At 42.3% G+C, this 22,624-nt stretch overlaps 1 protein-coding gene across 3 annotated transcripts in view; it reads right to left on the bottom strand.

The window, feature by feature from the left end:
- Nucleotides 1-5,097: 5,097 nt before the first annotated feature.
- Nucleotides 5,098-22,624, bottom strand: part of LOC120061218 (E3 ubiquitin-protein ligase MIB2-like) — a 69,706-nt gene continuing 52,179 nt past the window's right edge. For all 3 annotated transcript variants that reach the window (XM_039010865.1, XM_039010864.1, XM_039010863.1), the window contains 7 exons: nt 21,872-22,026; nt 15,201-15,327; nt 13,559-13,834; nt 10,684-10,862; nt 10,266-10,459; nt 8,278-8,343; nt 5,098-8,093 (listed from right to left, as the gene is read on the bottom strand). In XM_039010865.1, the coding sequence (XP_038866793.1) occupies nt 7,852-8,093; nt 8,278-8,343; nt 10,266-10,459; nt 10,684-10,862; nt 13,559-13,834; nt 15,201-15,327; nt 21,872-22,026 (1,239 nt within the window). In that variant the 3' untranslated portion in view covers nt 5,098-7,851. The remainder of the gene's footprint in view (nt 8,094-8,277; nt 8,344-10,265; nt 10,460-10,683; nt 10,863-13,558; nt 13,835-15,200; nt 15,328-21,871; nt 22,027-22,624) is intronic.

Below are 22,624 nucleotides of genomic sequence, written 5' to 3' on the forward strand. Positions count from 1 at the left end.
TAATCTCTGTAAATTGAAATTAAATGTCAGTTTTTTTTGGTTATGTTAGGACAATAGCTTGATTTATTAGTCAGGGTTTGAGGTTAAAATTATGAATTGCAATAGTGTTTTTATTTGGAGGGGTATGAGATGGTAGCCTTGTAATTATCAGGTTTTGCAGTCAAGGTTTGGGAATTTCCATTTTATTTTGTTAGACAGAGGAGTGCAACCAATAATCGATCCAGTCTATAAACAAATACAAATTAATGTACATGGAAATGCCCCCAAATGTTCCAAATCTCAGCCTAATTTGCATCGGACCAGTTAGTGATCTTTTACATTTAATAGTAAAATTCTATGTTTTGGAAAGTTATGTATTCATTAAGAAATGACATGGGTGGGGGTATTGTCGGATGGAGCCACAGTGTCCCCTGACCCACCCCTGTCTAAGCCTCCAGTATCTATACGGCAATAGTTTATGTGCCAGGGGGCTAGGTCAGTCTGTTATATCTGGTGTAATTCTCCTGTCTTATTTGGTTTCCTGTGTGAATTTAAGTATGCTGCCTCTAATTCTCTCTCCGTCTCGGAGGACCGGAGCCCTACGATCATGCCTCAGGACTATCTGGCCCGATGACTCCTGGCAGTCCCCAGTCCACCTGGTCGTGCTGCTGCACCAGTTTCAACTGTTCTGCCTGCGGCTATGGAACCCTGACCTGTTCACCAGACGTGCTACCTTGTCCCGGACATGCTGTTTTCGACTCTCTACTGCACCTGCTGTCTCGACCTCTGAATGCTCGGCTATGAAAAGCCAAGTGACATTTCCTCCTGAGGTACTGACCTGTTGCACCCTCTAAAACCACTGTAATTATTATTTGACCCTGCTGGTCATCTATGAATGTTTGAATATCTTGAAGAACAATCTGGTCTTAATGGCCATGTACTCTTAATCTCCACTCGGCACAGCCAGAACAGGACTGGCCAGCCATCAGAGCCTGGTTCCTCTAGGGTTCTTCCTATGTTCCTGCCTTTCTAGGGAGTTTTTCCTAGCCACTGTGCTTCTACATCTACATCTGCATTGCTTGCTGTTAGGGGTTTTAGGCAGGGTTTCTGTATAACACTTTGTGACATCTGCTGATGTAAAAAGGGTTTTATAAATACATTTGATTGATTGACTTGTATCCATTTGTAAATAACTTGTGTTTTATATGGAACAGGACTGGGACATGACCATTGGACTTGTCAGCCAAACTACTCAGTCTGATGGTAAGAATTTGCATCATGTTAACTTACTAAATGTAGAAATGCCTTTGTAGACGGTGTTGTAAAAAGCCATACCGGTATAACTTAAAAGAGCAATCTGTAGTTGCTACATAGATGTTTTAAAACTAATAATTAATAATATTGTACCCTTTGATTCTTGAAGAATATAACTTAGAAATGCCTCATGAGCTTAGTTAAATTGTTGTACCCCATCAGAAGCCAACATAAACCAATGTTTGTAAATAAAGTCAATGTAAACCAACACTATACACTTGAGTGTACAAAACATGAATGCCAGCTCTTTCCATGACAGACTGACGAGGTGAAAGTTATGATCCCTTATTGATGACACTTGTTAAATTCACTTTAATCAGTGTAGATGAAGGGGAGGGGACAGGTTAAAGAAGGATTTTAAAGCCTTGAGACAATTGAGACATTAATTGTGTGTGTGCCATTCATAGGGTGAATGGGAAAGAAAAAATATTTAAGTGCCTTTGAACGGGGTATGGTAGTAGGTGCCGGGCGCACCGGTTTGTGTCAAGAACTGCAATGCTGCTGGTTTTTTCACGCTCAACTGTTTCCCGTGCAACTCGATATTAGGAAGGTGTTCTTAATGTTTTGTACACTGTGTATAGCCTCACTACATGGGTAAAACTAATGTTGAAAACATGGATGGTCAGTCCTTGCATCCATAGCTCTGTCTATTAATTTGAGAGTGGTTACATTTCTCCAACTCCATCCCTCAACATTTTACCAAAACTGGGGTGGGGATGAGCTTTGTTATTGTTTCAACTGCAGATTGCCTCTTTAAACGGCTGTTTATCGCCCCACCCTACCATTTAGTATAGAACTACCATTTAGTATAGAACTACCATTTAGTATAGAACCCCCTCTACTTATCACCTATCTGAATAAAAGGTACAAAGAGAGAAAAAAAGTTATTTGGTCAACCAAACCACAGACAACCTTTTGCAGTTCTAACGCTTCAGCCTCACCAGGTGCATAACAGCCATCCACCATTTCAATGTTTTACAACTGAAGTTGTATTTAATAATAAATAACAACTTTACAAATGCATAAATATGCCACTCAGCAGATGCTTGTATCCAAAGCAAAGTTTAATGAGTGCATACCAGTATGTGATCCCTGCAGGAATTGAACCCTCCACTTTGTCATTGCTAGCGCCAAACTCTTATAAACTGAGCCACACTGGACCAAATGCTCTTTCCTCCATCTTTGAGAAAATTATTCATCTGGTTAGGCTGGGGCCTGTTCAGGAATATCTAGTCCGTCTCAATAAAATATTTATACTCTCCTTGAAAAAAATGATCTAAACTCCATGATAAGAGAATCATCATGTCTCCTCTATTTCATTACATTTCTATCTGCACCGCTCAAAATGCTTCCACCACCTGAGTTAAGCCCCTGCTCTCATGTGGCTCTGTCATCATCCCCTCATGAGCAGTTTGTCATATGCAAGTCAATTTGTGTGCAAGTACCATATGTGTTCCTGATGAAGAAGGCATGAGGTTGTTATGTTCGGGCTAAGGACAGAGATGGTTTATGATACAGGCCTTGCTAAGAACAGGCTGTCTAGCCTCATCAATGTGCTCTGCAGCAGAGCGAGATAATTGACCCATTAAAAGCACAGATGCTGAGATGGGAATAGTGAGGCGATGGATTTCTACCGTTGCTTATTACACCATTATCCAACTCTACTGTCTCTAATTATCATTTCATTACACCGCTCTCTGAAATTATTAATAAGCAGAGGTCTAAAGTAACAAATTACAACTACTCTTATTACTGTTATTGAGTAGCTTTTCTTGTACTTTTTTTAGTAATTCTACTTGAGTAAAATGTCATTTAAGGAGCAGTACTTCTACTTGAGTAGGATATTTCAGTACTCTTTCCACCCTTGTTGACAGGTGACACCATTGACTCAAGACATCAATATTTGTCTTAACATCAAATAAAAATTATAATTTTGAAACAGTCTCTCAAATAATTTTCATACATATAGGTAGGGACCAGGAAATATTGGCCCAATGTGGAGACAGTACCATGTGTCGACATGGATAAACTTAAACAGATAGGCTGCGTTTACACTAATGTGGTCTCAGAGCATTTCGTCTTATTCTGTATGTAAATCTTGGACACTCCATTTAGTATGATATATTAGGTTACATTATGAAAGGAATAGCGGTCGTACAATATCATACATCTTACCTGGACGTAAAATAGCATACGAATTGGATGAGGTAACTTACCATACATCTTGGCAGACGAGACCCGGTTCCTTGTTGTGCTCTAACAACAAAGAATTACGGGGAGAATTTACGTTGGTGGTTAGGGGAACTAACGACAAATGTTAGGATTATTTGAAAAGGTTAGAACAAATCACAAAGGTTAGGTGAATTTACGTAGCTGATTAGGTGAATTGACCTACGCTTAGAATAAGGGCAAAGGTTAGCTAAAGTTGTCCCCGATGCGCCTCGAATATGCAACCTTTAGATTGCTAGAAGATCGCCAATTATGCCCACCTACCCTCTTTAACTTCTGTCTATAGTAACTAAACCATTAGTAGGTATCAAGTCTTGGAGGTGCGCAGAAATACATAGTGTTTCATATTGTAGGCTGTTTAAACAGGCAGCTCAATTGTGATCGATTGCCCAATTATTGGCAAAAGATTTGATCTGATTAGTCAAAAGATTAGGCTGCCTGTGTAAATGTAGTTGTAGAAGATCTGATCTTGACCACATGAACAAAAATGTTTTTTTGAAAAGACTATATGGATGGAATTCTGGCCTGAATGAGGAAAACTCATTTGGGCAGAATTCCAGGGATCTTTCTCAATTATTCTTCCTCAATTACTTACGGAGGTGATAAGGAAGGCCTAAATTCAATCGGATCAAGCAATAACCAGCGACAGCTGACACCCACATAGCTGATGTTTTGGCGGTGTTGGAGCGGTCAAATCTGTGAGCAGCTGCTCTTGTGATCATTGTCACAAATCTACACCCCTCCAACTCACAGAAGTTCCGAATTAGAAAGTCTAGGCTATATAGAAATAATGACGCTCAAATTGAAAATCATTACATTGAGGATTATATCAGTTTAATTGAGGTGTAGATTACATCTCACATTCCAGCGTTCAAACTTGTAAACAAGGCTACAAGGGATTTCCGTTCAGCCAATGGCAATGTCCGCGTTAGGTATGCCGGGAGCCGCTTGTGGATTTGAACATTAGAAAAAGTTACAATTTAACCTGGACCTCAGTCTCAAAATACGCATCAGCCAATTAAAATAGTTGATTTACTCGCACGTGATAGAACGCTACATTGTAGCTGGTTCCATCAGATAACCTGGCACACGTTAGCCCTATGCTAACCTCACCAGGTGGCAGTGTAGACAATTAGGCCTAAGAACTGGCACACAGCAGCATTTAGCTGAACACACTACTACTGATGTGTTCAAGGGAAACGCTTTAAATGTGGTCATTCAACGAGCATGAAACTTCAGTCACAAACCGTGGTTAAATTGAGCCAGAGTTACCCGGAGCGGGGCTCCTGCACCTTGGGCCCAAGGGAGAGCCAGGTGGATCCGAGCTCCAGCACATAACATATCCAAATATTAAAGTATGATAAACCATCACGTCAATCAATCAGTTTATCCAACTCAAAATAATACCTTTACCCAACTCAAATTACGCCAATTTACACTTATTGTGAGTAAACTAAATTTGAGTTAGAAAACATGAATATACTATTTGAGGATAAACATATTTCAAGTTAGATGGGTGACATGCCAATTACATTTTGGGTGGAGACAGTGACTTATTAAGCACAGAACACAATCCTTATAAAACAGTTCCATATTTATTGCAAAATATTTTTGTACAGAATACAACTGAAAAAAAACATGAACATAAGAATGGACAGTAAGGCCAACAAGAACTCCAAGTGCTGTACACACACCAATAGTAACATTTGTTGCTTAAATATTATGTATGTACTTCTCATCGCAAACCTCTAGTGGTATATTTCAAAACCTCCTGGCTCTTCTAAAGTATTATTACCTTTACCTGTGCACAGAGACTACTCACATGACCCCAGATGACTCTAATTCATTCAATCAGAAATGCTCGCTATATTCATGACTAAAAAAAATTAATGTTTGGGCTCCACATTTTTTTTGATTGATATACTTTGGATCAGAATTCTTTAATATCAGTTAATCAGAAGCACCGTCTCAAATGACATCCTATTCCCTATGTAGTGCACCACCTTTTACCAGAGCCACGCACATCCTTTTACCAGAGCCACGCACCACCTTTTACCAGAGCCACGCACCACCTTTTACCAGAGCCACGCACATCCTTTTACCAGAGCCACGCACATCCTTTTACCAGAGCCACGCACATCCTTTTACCAGAGCCACGCACCACCTTTTACCAGAGCCACGCACATCCTTTTACCAGAGCCACGCACATCCTTTTGAAGATTTGGCACTGGTGTAACGTTAGTAGTACTTTGAGTAAACCTTACTTTCCTCTCTCCCATGCAGCTTTACAAGGCAGAGTATGCAGGTTACATTTTTCTGACATTCAAATGTACATCTTAATTGGCTCTCCCAAAGTTGGGATCTAATGTTACAAAACTCCTGTCACTGGAAGTTTACAATAGAAAAATGAAATAGAAGATTAAAATAGATAATTTTTTTTAATGCATAAGCCCTTCGGAAAACAAACCAAACATTACAAAGGATGATTAACGATAAAGTACAATCCAAAATGCTTTGCCAAACACAGATTGGGGAGGGTTTCTTCCAGGTAGGATGACTATGATGTGAAACAGGTGCACAATTAACAATTATTAAATGTTTACAAAGACATCTTTTTGAGAGAAAAAAAGATACATGACAAGAAAACAGAGTGCAAAGGCTGCCAAAATTCCACATTGTGACGAAATAAGAAAGAAAAAGCAAATACATGCTAATTATTTTTCTGGCTCAGCTTTGGTAGAAGTTCACACACCTCGCTTGATCAATAATCCTTCCTGTTCTGTATTGGGAGGATTGATTCATCATGTACAGTATCAGTGTTCTTCCTCTATTTAGAGGACACAAAGGCCTCCAGAAGTCAAAAGTCATTCTGTCCAAAAAGAGTCCAAAGTTGACCTAAACATAATGACAAACATCTCTGCACCACCAAATGGGCTGAGCCTGAGTGTGATGATGCTAGCAAGTGGGTCTGTGGGCAGCTAATGCACTCGCTGTGTAGTACAACACTACACACTGAGGAGTAGGACAGACGCTCAGGTTCAGATGAACAACAGACACAGGCTTCGATTATGGTTTTGATACATATCTATAAAGAACAAAGCCGATGGGTATCTGGGTGATGGTATAATGAAAATTAGTTGCACTGCGTCATCTGACAAAGTCTTTCCTTTAAAGCAGCACGCAAACCACTCTCTACGATGGTGTAATTTAAACATTAATTTTATACCTAAAGCAGGAAAGGTATGTTGGACCAAAGTGAACTTATCCACAGGTCTATTCTGCTATAAAAGCTCTAGCTGTTGTGTTATGAGACATCAACTACAAGTCCCTTAATGAACACACATCAAATTGTCAGATGGCTCCAACGTAAAAAGGGTTGACAAAAAAAAACATTCCGTAACCTTTTTGATACTAGAAGTATTTCAATGAATCAGGACCCTGAGTAGAGAAGGACATAGGCTTGGGTGAAATTTCAGCAGAAATCCTTTTTTTACTGAGCGAACACCAAAAATAATGTGACTTTAGCTAAATAGAAACACTTTTAGACATAAATACCTCAGTACTAATTACTGGTACTTTTAAAACCACACATCTAACCAAACCCACAACACAGTCTTCAGCTTAGAATATGCATATACTCATGCATATATAAAGTGTGTATTTTCCCCTTGCGTACGTACGGCAAGCGGGAGGGGCTATACAGAGGAGCCTTTAGTTATACCATCACCCTCAGGAGACTAACACTGATAACAAAGAGTTTCATACGAAGGAGAGTAAACATAATACACCGGATTCAAGACAGGGAGACATCAGCCAGTTCTCTGCAGCCTTGTAAACAGGGTAGGCAAGACAGGCAAACAGGGGGAACAGGGTGGGATGCAATCTAACAGGGAGTAACAGACATCCTCTTAGAGCAGCACAGGTGAGGGACTATTCAGAGGGACTTCCTCCCTGGTTCGTAGGGATGTCCTCCATGTGGACCAATGGGAATGGAGCTTGCAGCACTACTGCCTCCTCCTGACGCAACCCGCTGCGGCCGCTACACACTGGGAGCCACGGACAAAGCATTGACAAGCATTTCAGGGGCCATGACTGGATTTTTTCCATGAAAAAACAGGCAACAACAAAACAAAAAAATCAAGTCAGTACAACCACATCCAGCTCATTGACACTGCTGGGAACCCTGGTGCACGTCACGTAATGGAACACAACAAAGCACAGCAGCTGAGCCAGGATGGACGATCGAGTGGCTAATCCCAAAGGACTGAGGAGCAGACTGACTGGGCAACTCCTCGAGGGGAAGAGAGGAAGAAAGGAGGAGGGTCTGGTTCAGACGAAGAGCTGGATGCGCTCCCGGATGGTCTGCCTGCAGATGGGGCAGGTCTTGAGGGCGGCGCTGCAGTCGATGCAGGAGGCGTGGCCGCACTGGAAAACCAGCTTGATATGGTTGTCGATGCAGATGGGGCAGGTGATGCGCTCCTCCATTTGGCGGTAGCGTGACTGCAGCTGCTCCAGCAGGTTGTGCTGCTCGGAGTTCTCCGAGCCCGGGCTGCAGTCCACCTCTGTCTGGTCTGGAGGGAGAGGAAGGGGATGCACATCATTCACTTCAACATCACACGGTATTGTGATCTGTACTAGTATTAGTATGACCCGGACATCTTCTATTTATCCATTTCTACCAATGCTCCTCCCCGACACACATCAATAAAAATCTGAAAACAAGACAGGCCTTCTACTCATCTGTGGTATCATTACCTTGTCTTATTTTCTTGGTGATCGTGACCTGGCATTTGATGCATTTCTTCATTCGATGAGCACACTCTGTGGAGAGATTAGGGAGAAGCACAAGGAGTTACCTCAGATCCCAAACATCAAGACCTCAAACCTAAAATAAGGTACCGAGTACAATTGTGGGAACATCAAAGGCCAGTTTCTCCAGACACAGACTAAACCTAGTCCTGGACTAAAACCACTTTCAATGGATCCATTTTAGTCCAGGACTATCCTTAATGCTCCAGATGCCCACCCCACACACACACCATCACAGGGCACCCACAGCAGGGCTTGGCATTAATTTTTTTTTGCCACTTACCCTTCTGACAAGTAGGACTGATATTTTTACTTGTCCGAAAGCTGAAGTCACTTGTCCCAACAAAAAAAGGTCCCTAACACCATCGGCCAAAATGGTGACTGAAAATGAGTAAAGTACATAGGAGGAATCTGAAATAATTTTCTAAGCTTGCCCATAGACTACATGTCAAAGTCGTTCCATGGAGGTCCGAGTGTCTTCGGGTTTTTGCTTCTCCTTTGTAATTAATTGATTGAATAAAAGTCACTGATTAGTAAGGAACTCCCCTCACCTGGTTGTCTAGGTCTTAATTGAAAGATAAAACCAAAAACTAGCAGACACTTGGCCCTCCATGGAATGAGTTTGACACCCCTGCCATAGACAATATTATTGTCCCCTAGCGACCATCCAAAATAATCTACAAAAAAATAGATAAAAAGAAAGATGACCGCTACACATTTGGCTGGCATGCTACGGGAGGGACGAGAGGAACCATGACATTGACCAAATATATTTAGTGGAGACAAATCTTTTCGAATAGCCTATTCCACTCTGGTGTAGCTGTGGCACGAAGGAGACGTGTAGTAGCCTAGGCCTATCTGGCTATCCGTGTGTACCGAAGCGTGCAGATGGAGCGAGTGACACGGTCAACGAGCCTCGCTGGCTGTGCGTCTTGTGATGGGTTGTAAATCATCATGGGCTGCAGAGCAACTCTGCTGTCCTCAGAACTGGATAATTATAAACGGATTTGCATTTTTGCCTCCTCCTTTCTTATTAGGCCTAGGCTACTCTGTGTTGTAGGTAGGTTGCACATTGCTAGAATAATATGTCAATAGGCCTGGGCCAACTGGGAATTTCTTTCATAAGCTTTCCTCAGCTGTAGCCTATTTCTTTTGATTCCTCATTAGATTTTTCTATTTTGGTATTGTTTGCTCAATTTCACTTCTTGTGGCCTAAAATATTTGTAATTTAAAATAAATCTGTGAATGAGAATAGCATAGACTCCGACGTTCATAATTATTCCCATTTAAAAGCTGCAACTTTAGGACATTAAACACTTTATTGGAATAGTTTGGAAAATACTCTTCATAACTTTAATTTGTCTTAATGCTTTTATGATATTTCAGTTAGTAGGATTAGGCTTTTGGTCATTGGGTCGCAATGGCAAGGAAGGATTTTTTTTCTGACCTCGCAACTAAAGTTTGTTCAAATTTCTAATTTGATCTTTATATCTTGCTATTGATTCTTCTAGCTCTCATTATTGCCTTAGGCCTCACCTTAAACAATGTAAAACTTTCTGAGATGACTAATTTATTATTTGATCATGAAATTGCAGGGCAAGACAGATCTAGCATGCATTAAACTGAAAGAGTGACTTAATAGGCCAAGTCATATTCATGTCAAATGGAGAGAAAATAGAACATTTGGGATCCTACAACAATAAGACACTGGAGTGTTGGATATAGGCAATTTACTGAGAATGTCAACCATGTACGCCCTGCTGTGCACTGCAGCATCGCCGCTGCCTTATCCAATTCTGATTCGACTAATTGTTTGATATTGTAATTTTTTACTTGTCCATTTAGACAACTGAAATCTATATTCTGGTTGTCCGACTATTTTTTTATTGCCCCGGACAAGCCTTTATGTCGAGCTCTGTACACTATCCATCTACCTTCGCAGGCAACAATGTGCTGGCAGGGGCAGAAGAGGACGAGCAGGGCCAGCTCGGAGCAGATGAGGCACTCGCTGGGCCCCGGCAGGGCAGGCATGGCCAGGTTGGTCATGGTGTTGGGCGTTGTGTGGACCCGCCGTAGGCTGGTGCTGCTCAGTGACGTGCCACACGTGATGGCCTGCAGCCGCTGCAACCTAAAAGGAACGGATGGATGGAAGACTGATTTGGTACACATACTGTATGATTAGAGGACAAATCCTATCTTCTTTCTTTTGGTTAGTTATTTGTTCTGGTCTTTTCTTTATCACTTATTTTAAAGCCCATTTATGTCTGATTGGGGCATTAATCTCCAGGCTGAGCCATCGGAGTGAGGAGTGTGAGAGGGGTTGTTATAATAGTCACTGGCTGCTGTATGTACCGGTACTTCTCGGAGAAGCTCTTGATGAGCTGCAGCACGGCTGTATCCGCCACCAAGTCCAGGGGGCTCTTGCCCTTGTGGTTCGCATAGTTGATGTCGGCGCCCTCCTGTGCCAGGAAACAGGCGATGGCCGCACCCACGCTCAGCTCCGTGTTACCCATCAGCCCCGAGCTGCTCAGCTACACAGGAGACATGAAGAGGGAGGGAGAAGGAGGGGAAGAAGAAAGAGAATTGAGTTCTGATGAGCCTTTAATCTGGTAAATTAAAGGAATCACATAAGTGAGCTTGAAAGCCGCACACATAAGATATAGCAGAGAGAGACAGACAGTACAGTGCACAACAACCACACCAAGATTACTGGGGACATAAGATTACACTAAAGCTAGTAATTGATCATTAGTATAAATTCATCAATAATCTTCTATTAATTATAGTAATCAGTGGCATGTCAGAGATGCAAGCTGCACACCTGTTTACTAAATTCAAAGGGCATGTCTGGTCCTCATACACAGACTAGAGTACCACAAGGGTGTGTTGTCACTAAACCCAATGCACCCCAGCTGGACAAATCCAGAACCCCCCCCCCTCCTTTGCTGACAATGTGAATACAGGGTACTAAGACTGGCCACCTTGAGATGTGCATGTGTGTGTGTGTGTTTGTGTTTGTTTACCCCATCCATCCACCAAGCCCCAAAAAAGGCTTGGCGGTTGGCCAGCATTGTTTGAGCGCTGCAGTGTTTGAGGTCGTGCCGATATGAGAGGATGCCCTTCGGCAGTGGCAGCTAGAACACAATGCTGATGATTTTCATTTACATAAAGCTCTTCTCAAAATAACAGTGCTTTATGTTGTAATTGTGCAGTTATTGGGGGGTAACTAATTCCTTCCACCAACAATCTGTTGCACCTACCTGGGGGTGCAGTCATACAAGGCTCTGTTGTTACCTTGTCCATATTGTAAAAGATAATTAATTCCCAATAACCTACCTAGCTAATAGAAGGAACACATTTTTTGAATAGAGGTGAGGAGTGATTGTGCCTACAGTGGGGAGAACAAGTATTGGATACACTGCCGATTTTGCAGGTTTTCCTACTTACAAAGCATGTAGAGGTCTGTCATTTTTATCATAGGTACACTTCAACTGTGAGAGACGGAATCTAAAACAAAAATCCAGAAAATCACATTGTATGATTTTTAAGTAATTAATTTGCATTTTATTGCATGACATAAGTATTTGATACATCAGAAAAGCAGAACTTAATATTTGGTACAGAAACCTTTGTTTGCAATTACAGAGATCATACGTTTCCTGTAGTTCTTGACCAGGTTTGCACACACTGCAGCAGGGATTTTGGCCCACTCCTCCTACAGACCTTCTCCAGATCCTTCAGGTTTCGGGGCAGTCGCTGGGCAATACGGACTTTCAGCACCCTCCAAAGATTTTCTATTGGGTTCAGGTCTGGAGACTGGCTAGGCCACTCCAGGACCTTGAGATGCTTCTTACGGAGCCACTCCTTAGTTGCCCTGGCTGTGTGTTTCGGGTCGTTGTCATGCTGGAAGACCCAGCCACGACCCATCTTCAATGCTCTTACTGAGGGAAGGAGGTTGTTGGCCAAGATCTTGCGATACATGGCCCCATCCATCCTCCCCTCAATACGGTGCAGTCGTCCTGTCCCCTTTGCAGAAAAGCATCCCCAAAGAATGATGTTTCCACCTCCATGCTTCACGGTTGGGATGGTGTTCTTGGGGTTGTACTCATCCTTCTTCTTCCTCCAAACACGGCGAGTGGAGTTTAGACCAAAAAGCTCTATTTTTGTCTCATCAGACCACATGACCTTCTCCCATTCCTCCTCTGGATCATCCAGATGGTCATTGGCAAACTTCAGACGGGCCTGGACATGCGCTGGCTTGAGCAGGGGGACCTTGCGTGCGCTGCAGGATTTTAATCCATGACGGCGTAGTGTGTTACTAATGGTTTTCTTTGAGACTGTGGTCCCAGCTCTCTTCAGGTCATTGACCAGGTCCTGCCGTGTTGTTCTGGGTTGATCCCTCACCTTCCTCATGATCATTGATGCCCCACGAGTTGAGATCTTGCATGGAGCCCCAGACCGAGGGTGGTTGACCGTCATCTTGAACTTCTTCCATTTTCTAATAATTGCGCCAACAGTTGTTGCCTTCTCACCAAGCTGCTTGCCTATTGTCCTGTAGCCCATCCCAGCCTTGTGCAGGTCTACAATTTTATCCCTGATGTCCTTACACAGCTCTCTGGTCTTGGCCATTGTGGAGAGGTTGGAGTCTGTTTGATTGAGTGTGTGGACAGGTGTCTTTTATACAGGTAACGAGTTCAAACAGGTGCAGTTAATACAGGTAATGAGTGGAGAACAGGAGGGCTTCTTAAAGAAAAACTAACAGGTCTGTGAGTGCCGGAATCCTTACTGGTTGGTAGGTGATCAAATACTTATGTCATGCAATAAAATGCAAATTAATTACTTAAAAATCATACAACATCATACGGCAGTGTATCAAATACTTGTTCTCCCCACTGTATATGAAGAAGGGGGAGAAGATCTCTCACACCGTCCTTCTCCTGGCCTGGTCTCCATCTTTATGTGCTTTAGCCAACGCCATTGGCTACCATTGTGAACAAAAGTCAGAGGAGTTTGGCTAAAGCACATCTGGGACCAGGCTACCCGGTTAAGGATGTGATCAGGACAACATAGAAGAACTAGTCTGATCGCTGTGTTCACCATTCTAGGAAAAGCAGGATTTTGGCTAGGGGATAGGTCAGTTTCAAATGTATATGAATGGAGGACAATGCTAGAAATGCAGGAATTCCTGACTAATCAAGAAGGATCACACCTCTCCTCACAGTCCTACCTGACAGTAGAGCGAGGACGATGATGAGCCCGGGCCCCCCTCTCCTCTCTCCTGCATGGTGGTTGTGGTGCTGGAGTTGGCCGGGGTGAGCTTGGCATTGGCCAGCTGCGGGCGGCTGAGGGCCACGTGCATGGCCGTGTCCCCGTCCTCGTCCTCCACGTTGACGTCGGCGCCCTCGGCCACTAGCAGCTGCACCAAGTCCCCGTGGCCCTGCGTCACCGCCAGCTGCAACGGCGTCTGGTTGCGGTTGTTGCGGATGTTGATGTCGCAGCGGCCCTGAGAGAGGGTGGGTGAGGGGTGAGGGAAAGTTAGTTGGTGTGCTCGTTTTGAAGCGTAAAGGTACACGTTGATTTAATATAACTTTGTGATCATCTTTAGGTATTGCTGTCATTTAAACAATTTTGGAAGGCTAAGAAGGTACAGATGTTAGATTGTATGCGTTTGCTTTTTATGTTACTGTCCTGTGACTGCCTGGTATCTGTAAGTATTTTACTGTGCTGTTGTGTTCCTATTATGCTGTACTGTACTAAGATTGTGCACGGAGGGGTCAATTGGCTGGAAGAATACAATATTAAGGACAAATGGCTGAGTTCGCTTTTCTGGGGCAGAAAAAAGTTAATATGCTTGTGTTTCTTGTCAGAAACATTTAGGTCTTTAGGCCTAAGACATGGTAAAAACAACTAGACCTAATGGTTCCTCATATAACTTTTTTATATAATTTTAAATGTAGCCTAAATTCAAATCCAGATGCATCTTATTCGAAAGAGATAGCCTATAGGATAGGCTAAAATATATTATTTTGTTTAGGCTACTTTATTTATTTTGTTACTTGTAGTTCTTATTTTAAGATTTGTACAGTTAGATAGGAAAAAGGAATATCCTAATAGGCCTATTTTTTTTTTTTTGGATAAGCCAATGTTCATTCGTTTTTAAGTGTTATAAAGAAAGTTCCAAATAATAATTTTGTTTTATCTGATTGTATATCTAGGATTTTTACAGTTCGAAAGGCATAGCCCTTTTGGGCTATAATGGGCCTATTCGTTTTTAGCCCAATGTTCATTTAAGTGTTATAAAGAATGTTATAAGCAAAATATTAATTTGTTTTATCCGATTGTTGTTGACTTTTATATAAATGCCAAATTTCTAAGCTATTGAAAATACAGACTCATCATTCATTTATTTTTTGTTCCTGATTATTGTAAGTGCTGCTGCGGGAGCACTTAAACTAATATTTATAATATTGTCGAAGTTTAACTTGAAGTAACGTTTATGCGACTTTAATTGACAGTAGGCCTAGCCTATGTGTAGACCTATATTATTGGCTGTTTGGTTTGCAAGGAGGGATTTTTTCCAACAGCACAATTGTTCTAGTACTTGTAATGTTTAGTATGGCATTTCTGTCCCAGTTTCAAAGGATGCTGTCAATGCAGAATTAAGGAAAGTTTCTTGGAAAGTTCATTTTAAGCGTTGAAAGTGTTGCATGGAAACAACAACTCTTCTAGCTGCTCCACAACCAAACATGTCATATCTGTTAACAGCCACCAGGAGGAGGTCTCCTTCATAACTCTGGGGAGCAGAGAGCGAAGGGGAGACAGAAAGATATACAGGCTGGGGGAAACCTCTTTTTAGCCCCGTTCCTTACTTCTTTTACAAGGATCTCGGCCACGTCTCGGTGGTTGTTGAGGGCGGCCAGGTGCAGAGCTGAGAAGCCGTCCTCCTTCTTGACGTCCACCAGCTGACGCGCCCGAGCCAAGATCTTCTCCGTGGCCCTGTGGAAACAAATAGCCTTGGGTTCAGATGGGTTATATAGTGCACTACTCATATAATGTACATGTTTCGTGCCTTGGGGACAGAAGAGTGCTTTATGGATTATAATCACACACACACACACACACACACGGAAACCCTGGAATCAGAGAGACTGTGTTGTGACGTAGGTCAATGTGTCACATCGGTAGCTTAAGGGGCATTTGGATGATGGCACAGACAGCTGTTTCAGGAGCTAGAACTAAGCCGTCATAAGAAGGAAAGGAAACGACACAGCCAGCGAGCCCCAACATGGGTCAGGGATTTCCATTAGGCAGTGCTAAGCGTTTTACTAAGGAGTAGCAGCTCTGAACAGCATTGACCTTCAGCTCTCGGCTGAACTTGCATTAAAGGATTGCCGTTGCTCATTCCTAACACCCACCTCCTCCCCCGTCATACATCTCACTCTACCATCAGTCACTTCCTCCACCATTCCCACACTCAGATAAATCTTCCTCAAGCACTCATCATAATTCACTCTAATCCACACCACATATTCGTGCCACAAAATGTTTTCTATAACTACTTCCACAGACTTTCGCCAATCTCCATAGTGTGCAAAGTGAGAGGTGGTGGTGGTGGTGGAGAGACTGAGCTGGGGCTTTGAGGACGAATAGGACGGGTGTATTGAATAATCCTGCTTTGTTATTCAAGCACTGGGTTCTGATATTGCAGTCCGTCGAGGGGCTGGCTGGCTGTAAAGCAGGGCTGTCCGTGTCCATCCTCTGCGCCGGCTGCTTTATGGCGTGTGAAATTGAACTCAACAGACCTTAGTCAGTGCCCCAGTCCCTTAGCCCTGGCCTGTACAGTATTATTCAGTTCTCGGGCCACTGCAGACAGGCAGGCTCTTTCCCATTAGTCAGTTGTTTTTAACTTGCATCTCATTTTTAATAATCTAATGTCAACATGAAGCGTTTGCATCTCCAAGTTACTGTTAAATAATTTTAAATGTCATGAGGCATCTATAAATTATATTCTTCAAGAAAAATTGAAATGACCACTACTAAACAGCAGATTAGACATTTGAGTGTCGACTCTTGACTGGGTAACCGTTTAGTGTAAGTAATTACAGTAGTGTACAGTAAAAGCACGGTCAGAGGATGCATAGTTAAATTATTTCTGCTGCGGAGTGCAATAAGGGGGTTTAATGCAGCATTATTTATGATAGCAACAAAGTGGTGCTAATTGCAGCCCTCATTAACACATACTCATCTGTTTCAGACGCATTACTGTACACGACCAGCAGAGCTGGCTGGGACTAAACAAAAGGGCTGGGAATTGCCAGGGACCTCACGAAAAGATATTATCATGATGCTTAGGTGCCGATACGATATGTATTGCGATTCTCAAGATACTTAGGTGCCGACACGATATGTAATGTGATTATCATGACTCTACATGTATTGCGATTCGAATCCGAGATTTCCTTGCGATTTGATGTTCCATACATATTTCTCATTATGTCTGGTGCATAGAGACAAGAGAGCATGATAAAAGTTTGATCAGTCATGGAAATAAAAGTGCTGAAAACATGATGGCTCACTATTTTTTTTAAAGATGGAGAACAAGATATACGATGAAAAATACCAGAGTTTTGGTGCAGGTACAGCATTTATATTTTTTATATTTACAAATCAATATAATATCGTCCAAAATAATGTTGCGATATGTAACTGTATAGATCCCCCCCCCCCCCCATCCCTAGTAAACAACCAGCAGATGGGCATGGTCAGCCAGCCTTGCTAGAAGCAGCTCACCACATACTGTACTACTGGTAGGGGGGACATCCAGGTCATTTGTACCTGCAGTGCGGATCACATAGGAAGTAGGGGAGGCAGGATGGAGGGTGGATAGGGAGGTTGTCACGGCTGCCTCCCTCGCTCCTCCATCAAAACCGCATTTCTCAGATCCCCCCTACCCACTTCACAAGCTCATAGTCCCGCCCCCTCCCCTTGCAGCCCTTGGAAAGTGTTTCTGATTGGATTTTTGCCCAATCACTCCATCGCATCTTACCTCGCCTCCCCTCGGTTTAGATTTCTGCATCATTTCCATAATAACCCCTGCACATTCATTAATATTTCCATATCTACGAGGCATTACTGTCTTAACATGAGCTCATACAACACGACTTGAGGGCATTCCAACGCTATGATAATGACTTCACTAGAGAGCAAATGTATTTTTGGGTTCTCATCGTTTGGTATTAATCGTGGACTCATTCGGGAAATAAACATTGCTTCTAAGTGACATTGATTTGAGGAGGTGGAAAGAAATGTGTGTTCATTTGCTGAGGAATTATGTGACGTAGTTAGAGGGACAGAGGAAGTCATCTCAGATGTTTAATGTTGCTGTGGTTCGACTGTGTGTGAGGGATAAGGCCTAGCTGGGGTGCGTACGGACAGATGGACTGGCCATTGGTTGGGAGCCTGGCTGGGGACTCGGGAAGGAGCACTGAGAGCCCAGGTCACCAGATAGAGAGATGAAGAGAGAGATTGAGGAAGATTGGAGAGAGGGAAAGAGGGTTAGAAGAGACCGCGGCGAGCGAGAAAGAGGGAAAGAGAGAGAAAGGGCCTCTATGAGGCTCTCTGTCTCATTGTCTGCCTGTGTCTGGGGAGCTCGAGTACTCCTCTGGCTGCCTGCCTCTGCCTTCCGAGGATCCTTTTAGAACTAGGCTCTTTTTCCATTTCCTCAGATAAACTAAATAAATACCTTCACTCAAATAAACAAACGTACATTTCTATTGACAAAAACACCGAAATAAAAATCCAAATAACTAAACAATAAAAGAAACACAGACACTTGGGCATCTTTCAGCAAAAAACCCTAAAGGCCAAAAGCCGAAACGAGTTGGTTCTACTTTTAGCAATAAATACACTTAAAAAAAAATTGAATTCCGTTGTTCCCCACTATACATGCATACATACATACAAAACGTTTGAATACCACTGCTGTAATACATGTATGTGTACATTTATGGAATAGAGATACAAGCAGTATAGGGCAGATGTGTGTGTGTTTACTGTGGAGTTCAGGCTCGGGGGTGTAGTTGTCATTTAGTCCCCCCAGAGCTGTGGGAGTGAGCTGTGCCAATGTGATGAGAGAATCTGGGCCATAACAACTACTAGTGGCAATAACATCTGCTTAAATATGTGTATGTGACCAATAACATTTGATTTGGGGAGGAGGGTCCTGGCTTGTGGCACAAATCCCATACTGATAATATAATTTTTCGTGCTTCAGGTTTAAATCATCTATATGTGACTTTGTTGAGCTTCACAATCAACTGTATAAACTTTTGGATGCTTTGGACATGATTGCTGCCAAACCTTGTCCATAGACTGCTTACAGGGTAAGGAAACCAATATGTAATTTGGGCGAACTATCCCTTTAACAGTAACACAAGTGTCTTGCTATATGGTGTTGGGTTAAGCAAAGCCAGTTACTCTAGACCAGTGGTTCCCAACTCCAGTCCTCCAGTACCCCCAACAGCACACATTTTTGTTGTAGCCCCAGACAAACTCACCTGATTGAACTCATTGAGGGCCTGATGAATAGTTGACAACTTGAATCAGGTGTGCTTGTCTGGGGCTACAATAGAAATGTGTACTGTTGGGGGTACTTGAGGACTGGAGTTCGGAACCACTGGTTACGCCATAACTAACAGACTGTTCTGATGCCAATAGAATGTCTAACAGTTGCGTTCAGATGTACTTCAATCACTTGTTGGGTCTATAAGCATTTGTCTGTCCTCTATTTCAGTCCTATCACCCTGAATAAGGCACCGTGATGCCCATACGTTGGTGGTTTACCCAATAAATTACTGGGAGCTTGTATAGAGTGTGCAACTCTTTATTATTTTTTATAGCCTACAGTTTTCACTGTTTGTCAGCACCTTTACTAACTTTTTTGGGGTGTGCGCCAGCTCAAGCGTTTCACTAGACTCTGGGGTTTAAAGGCCTGACGAAGAACGAAACTGAAAGCAATGTTACAACTTTAAACACTGTTGGGCTGGGTATTCTAGTTATTGCCGAAACAAATGTATTTCACACTGGCTTTGGTAACTAAACTGATTTCAGATCAAAATCATTGTGGACTCTTTGCCAACACTAGGGTTTTTGTATCTGAAGTGAGAGCTGCGCCTTCTGTCTGTATCTAGTATGTACTTACTCAATGCAACACCGCTACCCTGATTGTTTGAGCACAAACTACCAGTTCATCATCACAAACTGGATGGACAAAGAATGTAGCCTAGCCATGAATGTGTGTGGGACGTCTTGAGTGTCTTCTCTCTCTGTGTTAATAGTGCTGGTGGGAAGGGGAGGGCGAGAGACAGGAGAGCCTGGCTGTTCTCAGTGCTGAGGCTCATGGGAACAGATGCTGTGTGGGAGCTTCCCATCTCAGCCTGGTGTGTGTGTGTGTTAGGGCTGGACGGTATACGGTATTTTATGATATACTGGTATTGATGCAGGGACCGGTTTGGGTTTTTACTTTACCTTCTATACCGGTATTTTAATGTTTCGTTCACTCTCGGCCCTTTCTCTCCGTGCCACTTTCCACAGACCTAGCCACGCCCCCTGTCACTCAAGGAGCGCATTTGATGTTCCTCAACCACGAGACACTTGTGTTCAGTCTGCATGGTCAATGCAGCACATGCAATAATGTTGATGACAATAATGCTGTTTTCACTTTGCTTCTTAATATAAATCCACTAGCATTCTATAATGACACTATTAGTTTGTGTTTCTTACATCAGCAAACAGCTATTTTTTCTTTCCTTAGCAAGTTGCCCTAAATCTTGTGAGACGCTAATTGTTGGGAATTGCCAGGGACCTCACGAATTGCCAGGGACCTCACGAAAAGATAATGCTAATAATAATGCCGCTAATGCTAATAGCTAACTACCTAGCAAATAAATGTACCGAGTAAGAGCAAACGTAGCTAGCTAATACAGCGTGATATTACCATTGATGGTGTAGACCTCAATCAGTATGTCGTTTGTGCAACAGTATCTTCCCAATCAAAGAGGAATATGCAAAGCAATAATATGTTAGCTACATGAAGTACGTAAGAGAAAATTGCAATGTAGCCAAAGTTTATAGGGTCCCCTAAGAAACACTTATCAGCAATTTAGTTCCTACCCTGTCAAAAAAACTCCTCCCTGGCATTTTAATTCATTAGAAGTCATTCTATTTCCATGATTTCAACAGTTTTGCACTAATTCGCAAGTCAAATCGCAATTGCAACATTTGGTTAAAGATAAATCCTAGATTATTTGCCCATATTGTGCAGCCCTACGTGGCAGTGTGTAAATTCTCTCAATTGAGCAGTGGTGTAAAGTACTTAAGTAAAAATACTTTCAAGTACTACTTAAGTCATTTTTTTGGTATCTTTACTTTACTATTTTTGACAGCTTTTACTTCACGACATTCCTAAAGAAAATACTGTACTTTTTACTCCATACATTTTCCCTGACACCTAAAAGTACTGTTTACATTTTGAATGCTTAGCAGGACAGGAAAATGGTCCAATTCACACACTTGTCAAGAGAACATCCCTGGTCATCTACTGCCTCTGATCTGGAGGACTCACTAAACACAAATGCTTTGTTTGTAAATTATGTCTGACTGTTGGAGTGTGCCCCTGGCTATACGTAAATAAAAAATAACAAGAAAATGGTTTGATTAATATAAGGAATTTGAAATGATTTATACTTTTACTTTTGATACTTAAGTATATTTAAAACCAAATACTTTTAGACTTTTACTAAAGTTATATTTTACTGGGTGACTTTCACTTTCACTTTAATCATTTTCTTTCTATCTTTACTTTTACTCAAGTATGATAATTGGGTACTTTTTCGACCACTGCAATTGAGTGCAGGAAATGCATAAATGCTAAAAGTGCTGAAATTTGTTTTGGTTGAAGTTGAATTGAACAGTATAAAACCATCAGAATGGAGAAAGACTCATTGATATCACTTAGAATGTATGTGTTGCCATCCTCGGATCACTCACTACTCATAAAGCAAATGTAGAACTTGTGTTATTCAAAAACTAAAAATACAGTCAAATACCGTCATACCGTCCAACTTTAAAAAAAACTACTGTGATATAATATTTTGGCCATATCGCCCACCCCTAGTTTGTGTGTGTGCGAAGAGTATGAGGGTTGTAGTGAGATGTAGCTAGTATGTGTGTGTAGTGTATAGTCTAGTAGTATGTGTGTGTATTGTCTAGTAGTAGTAGTGTTGATTGTACTCACAGCTTGTTGCCTTTAAGGGTGGCGTGGTGTGTGTAGTTTGTATGAGGTAGTGTGTAGTGTACAGCAGCAGTGTGGTACTCACAGCTTGTTGCCTTTAAGGGTGGCGTGGTGTGTGTAGTTTGTATGAGGTAGTGTGTAGTGTACAGCAGCAGTGTGGTACTCACAGCTTGTTGCCTTTAAGGGTGGCGTGGTGTGTGTAGTTTGTATGAGGTAGTGTGTAGTGTACAGCAGCAGTGTGGTACTCACAGCTTGTTGCCTTTGAGGGCTGCATGGTGCAAGAGGTTGAAGCCGCGGTTGTTCTGCTGGGTGAAGTCGATGTTGGGCACCACCGCCAGGATCTCAATGATGTTCCGGAAGTCTTTGGCGATGGCGTCGTGCAGTGGCGTGTCTCCATACGAGTCCTGGTGGGATAGGAGGAGAAAGAAGTTAGCCCTATAATAAATTATATGGGGTCAGTTTAGAGGATGGTAGCCCCTAAAGGAGAGGGTTATAACTTGGGCAGGGAGAGCTGATCCTAAATCTGTACAGCATCTTGTCCTAATAGCAGTCCTGGAGGGAAGTGAGATATGGGATATGGCCGTAATGGTACACATATTCGTACAAAACCATTCGGTACAGGGACCTCAGTTCAGTCAGCACTGTGAACCCAAATTGATAAATAAAAAAATATATAACAAATAAAAACACTAGGCTTATAGGCTATGCATACACTGCGTTGTAAGCCTCGAGTAAATCTGAGCTGAATTTTTTTTTCTTCTGGCTTATTCGGTTAAAAGAACTAGAGCCTATGCGCAAGTTGTAATCTAAATTAAAATCTTAACTGGCGCATTTCAAATTGTCCTTTTGTGAGGCGCAGTCCAGAACTCGTTCTGTACAATGGCGAGTGGTGGGGTCGATAAACCAGGATGATTCTCCATCATCGTTTAAATCTCCAGTTGGGAACATTCTGGCTTCCCAGTAGATTACAACGGCGATGGAAAGAGAGAGTACGTCACCACT

Source organism: Salvelinus namaycush, chromosome 16 (assembly GCF_016432855.1).
Source record: "Salvelinus namaycush isolate Seneca chromosome 16, SaNama_1.0, whole genome shotgun sequence".
Classification (NCBI taxonomy): Eukaryota; Metazoa; Chordata; class Actinopteri; order Salmoniformes; family Salmonidae; genus Salvelinus; species Salvelinus namaycush.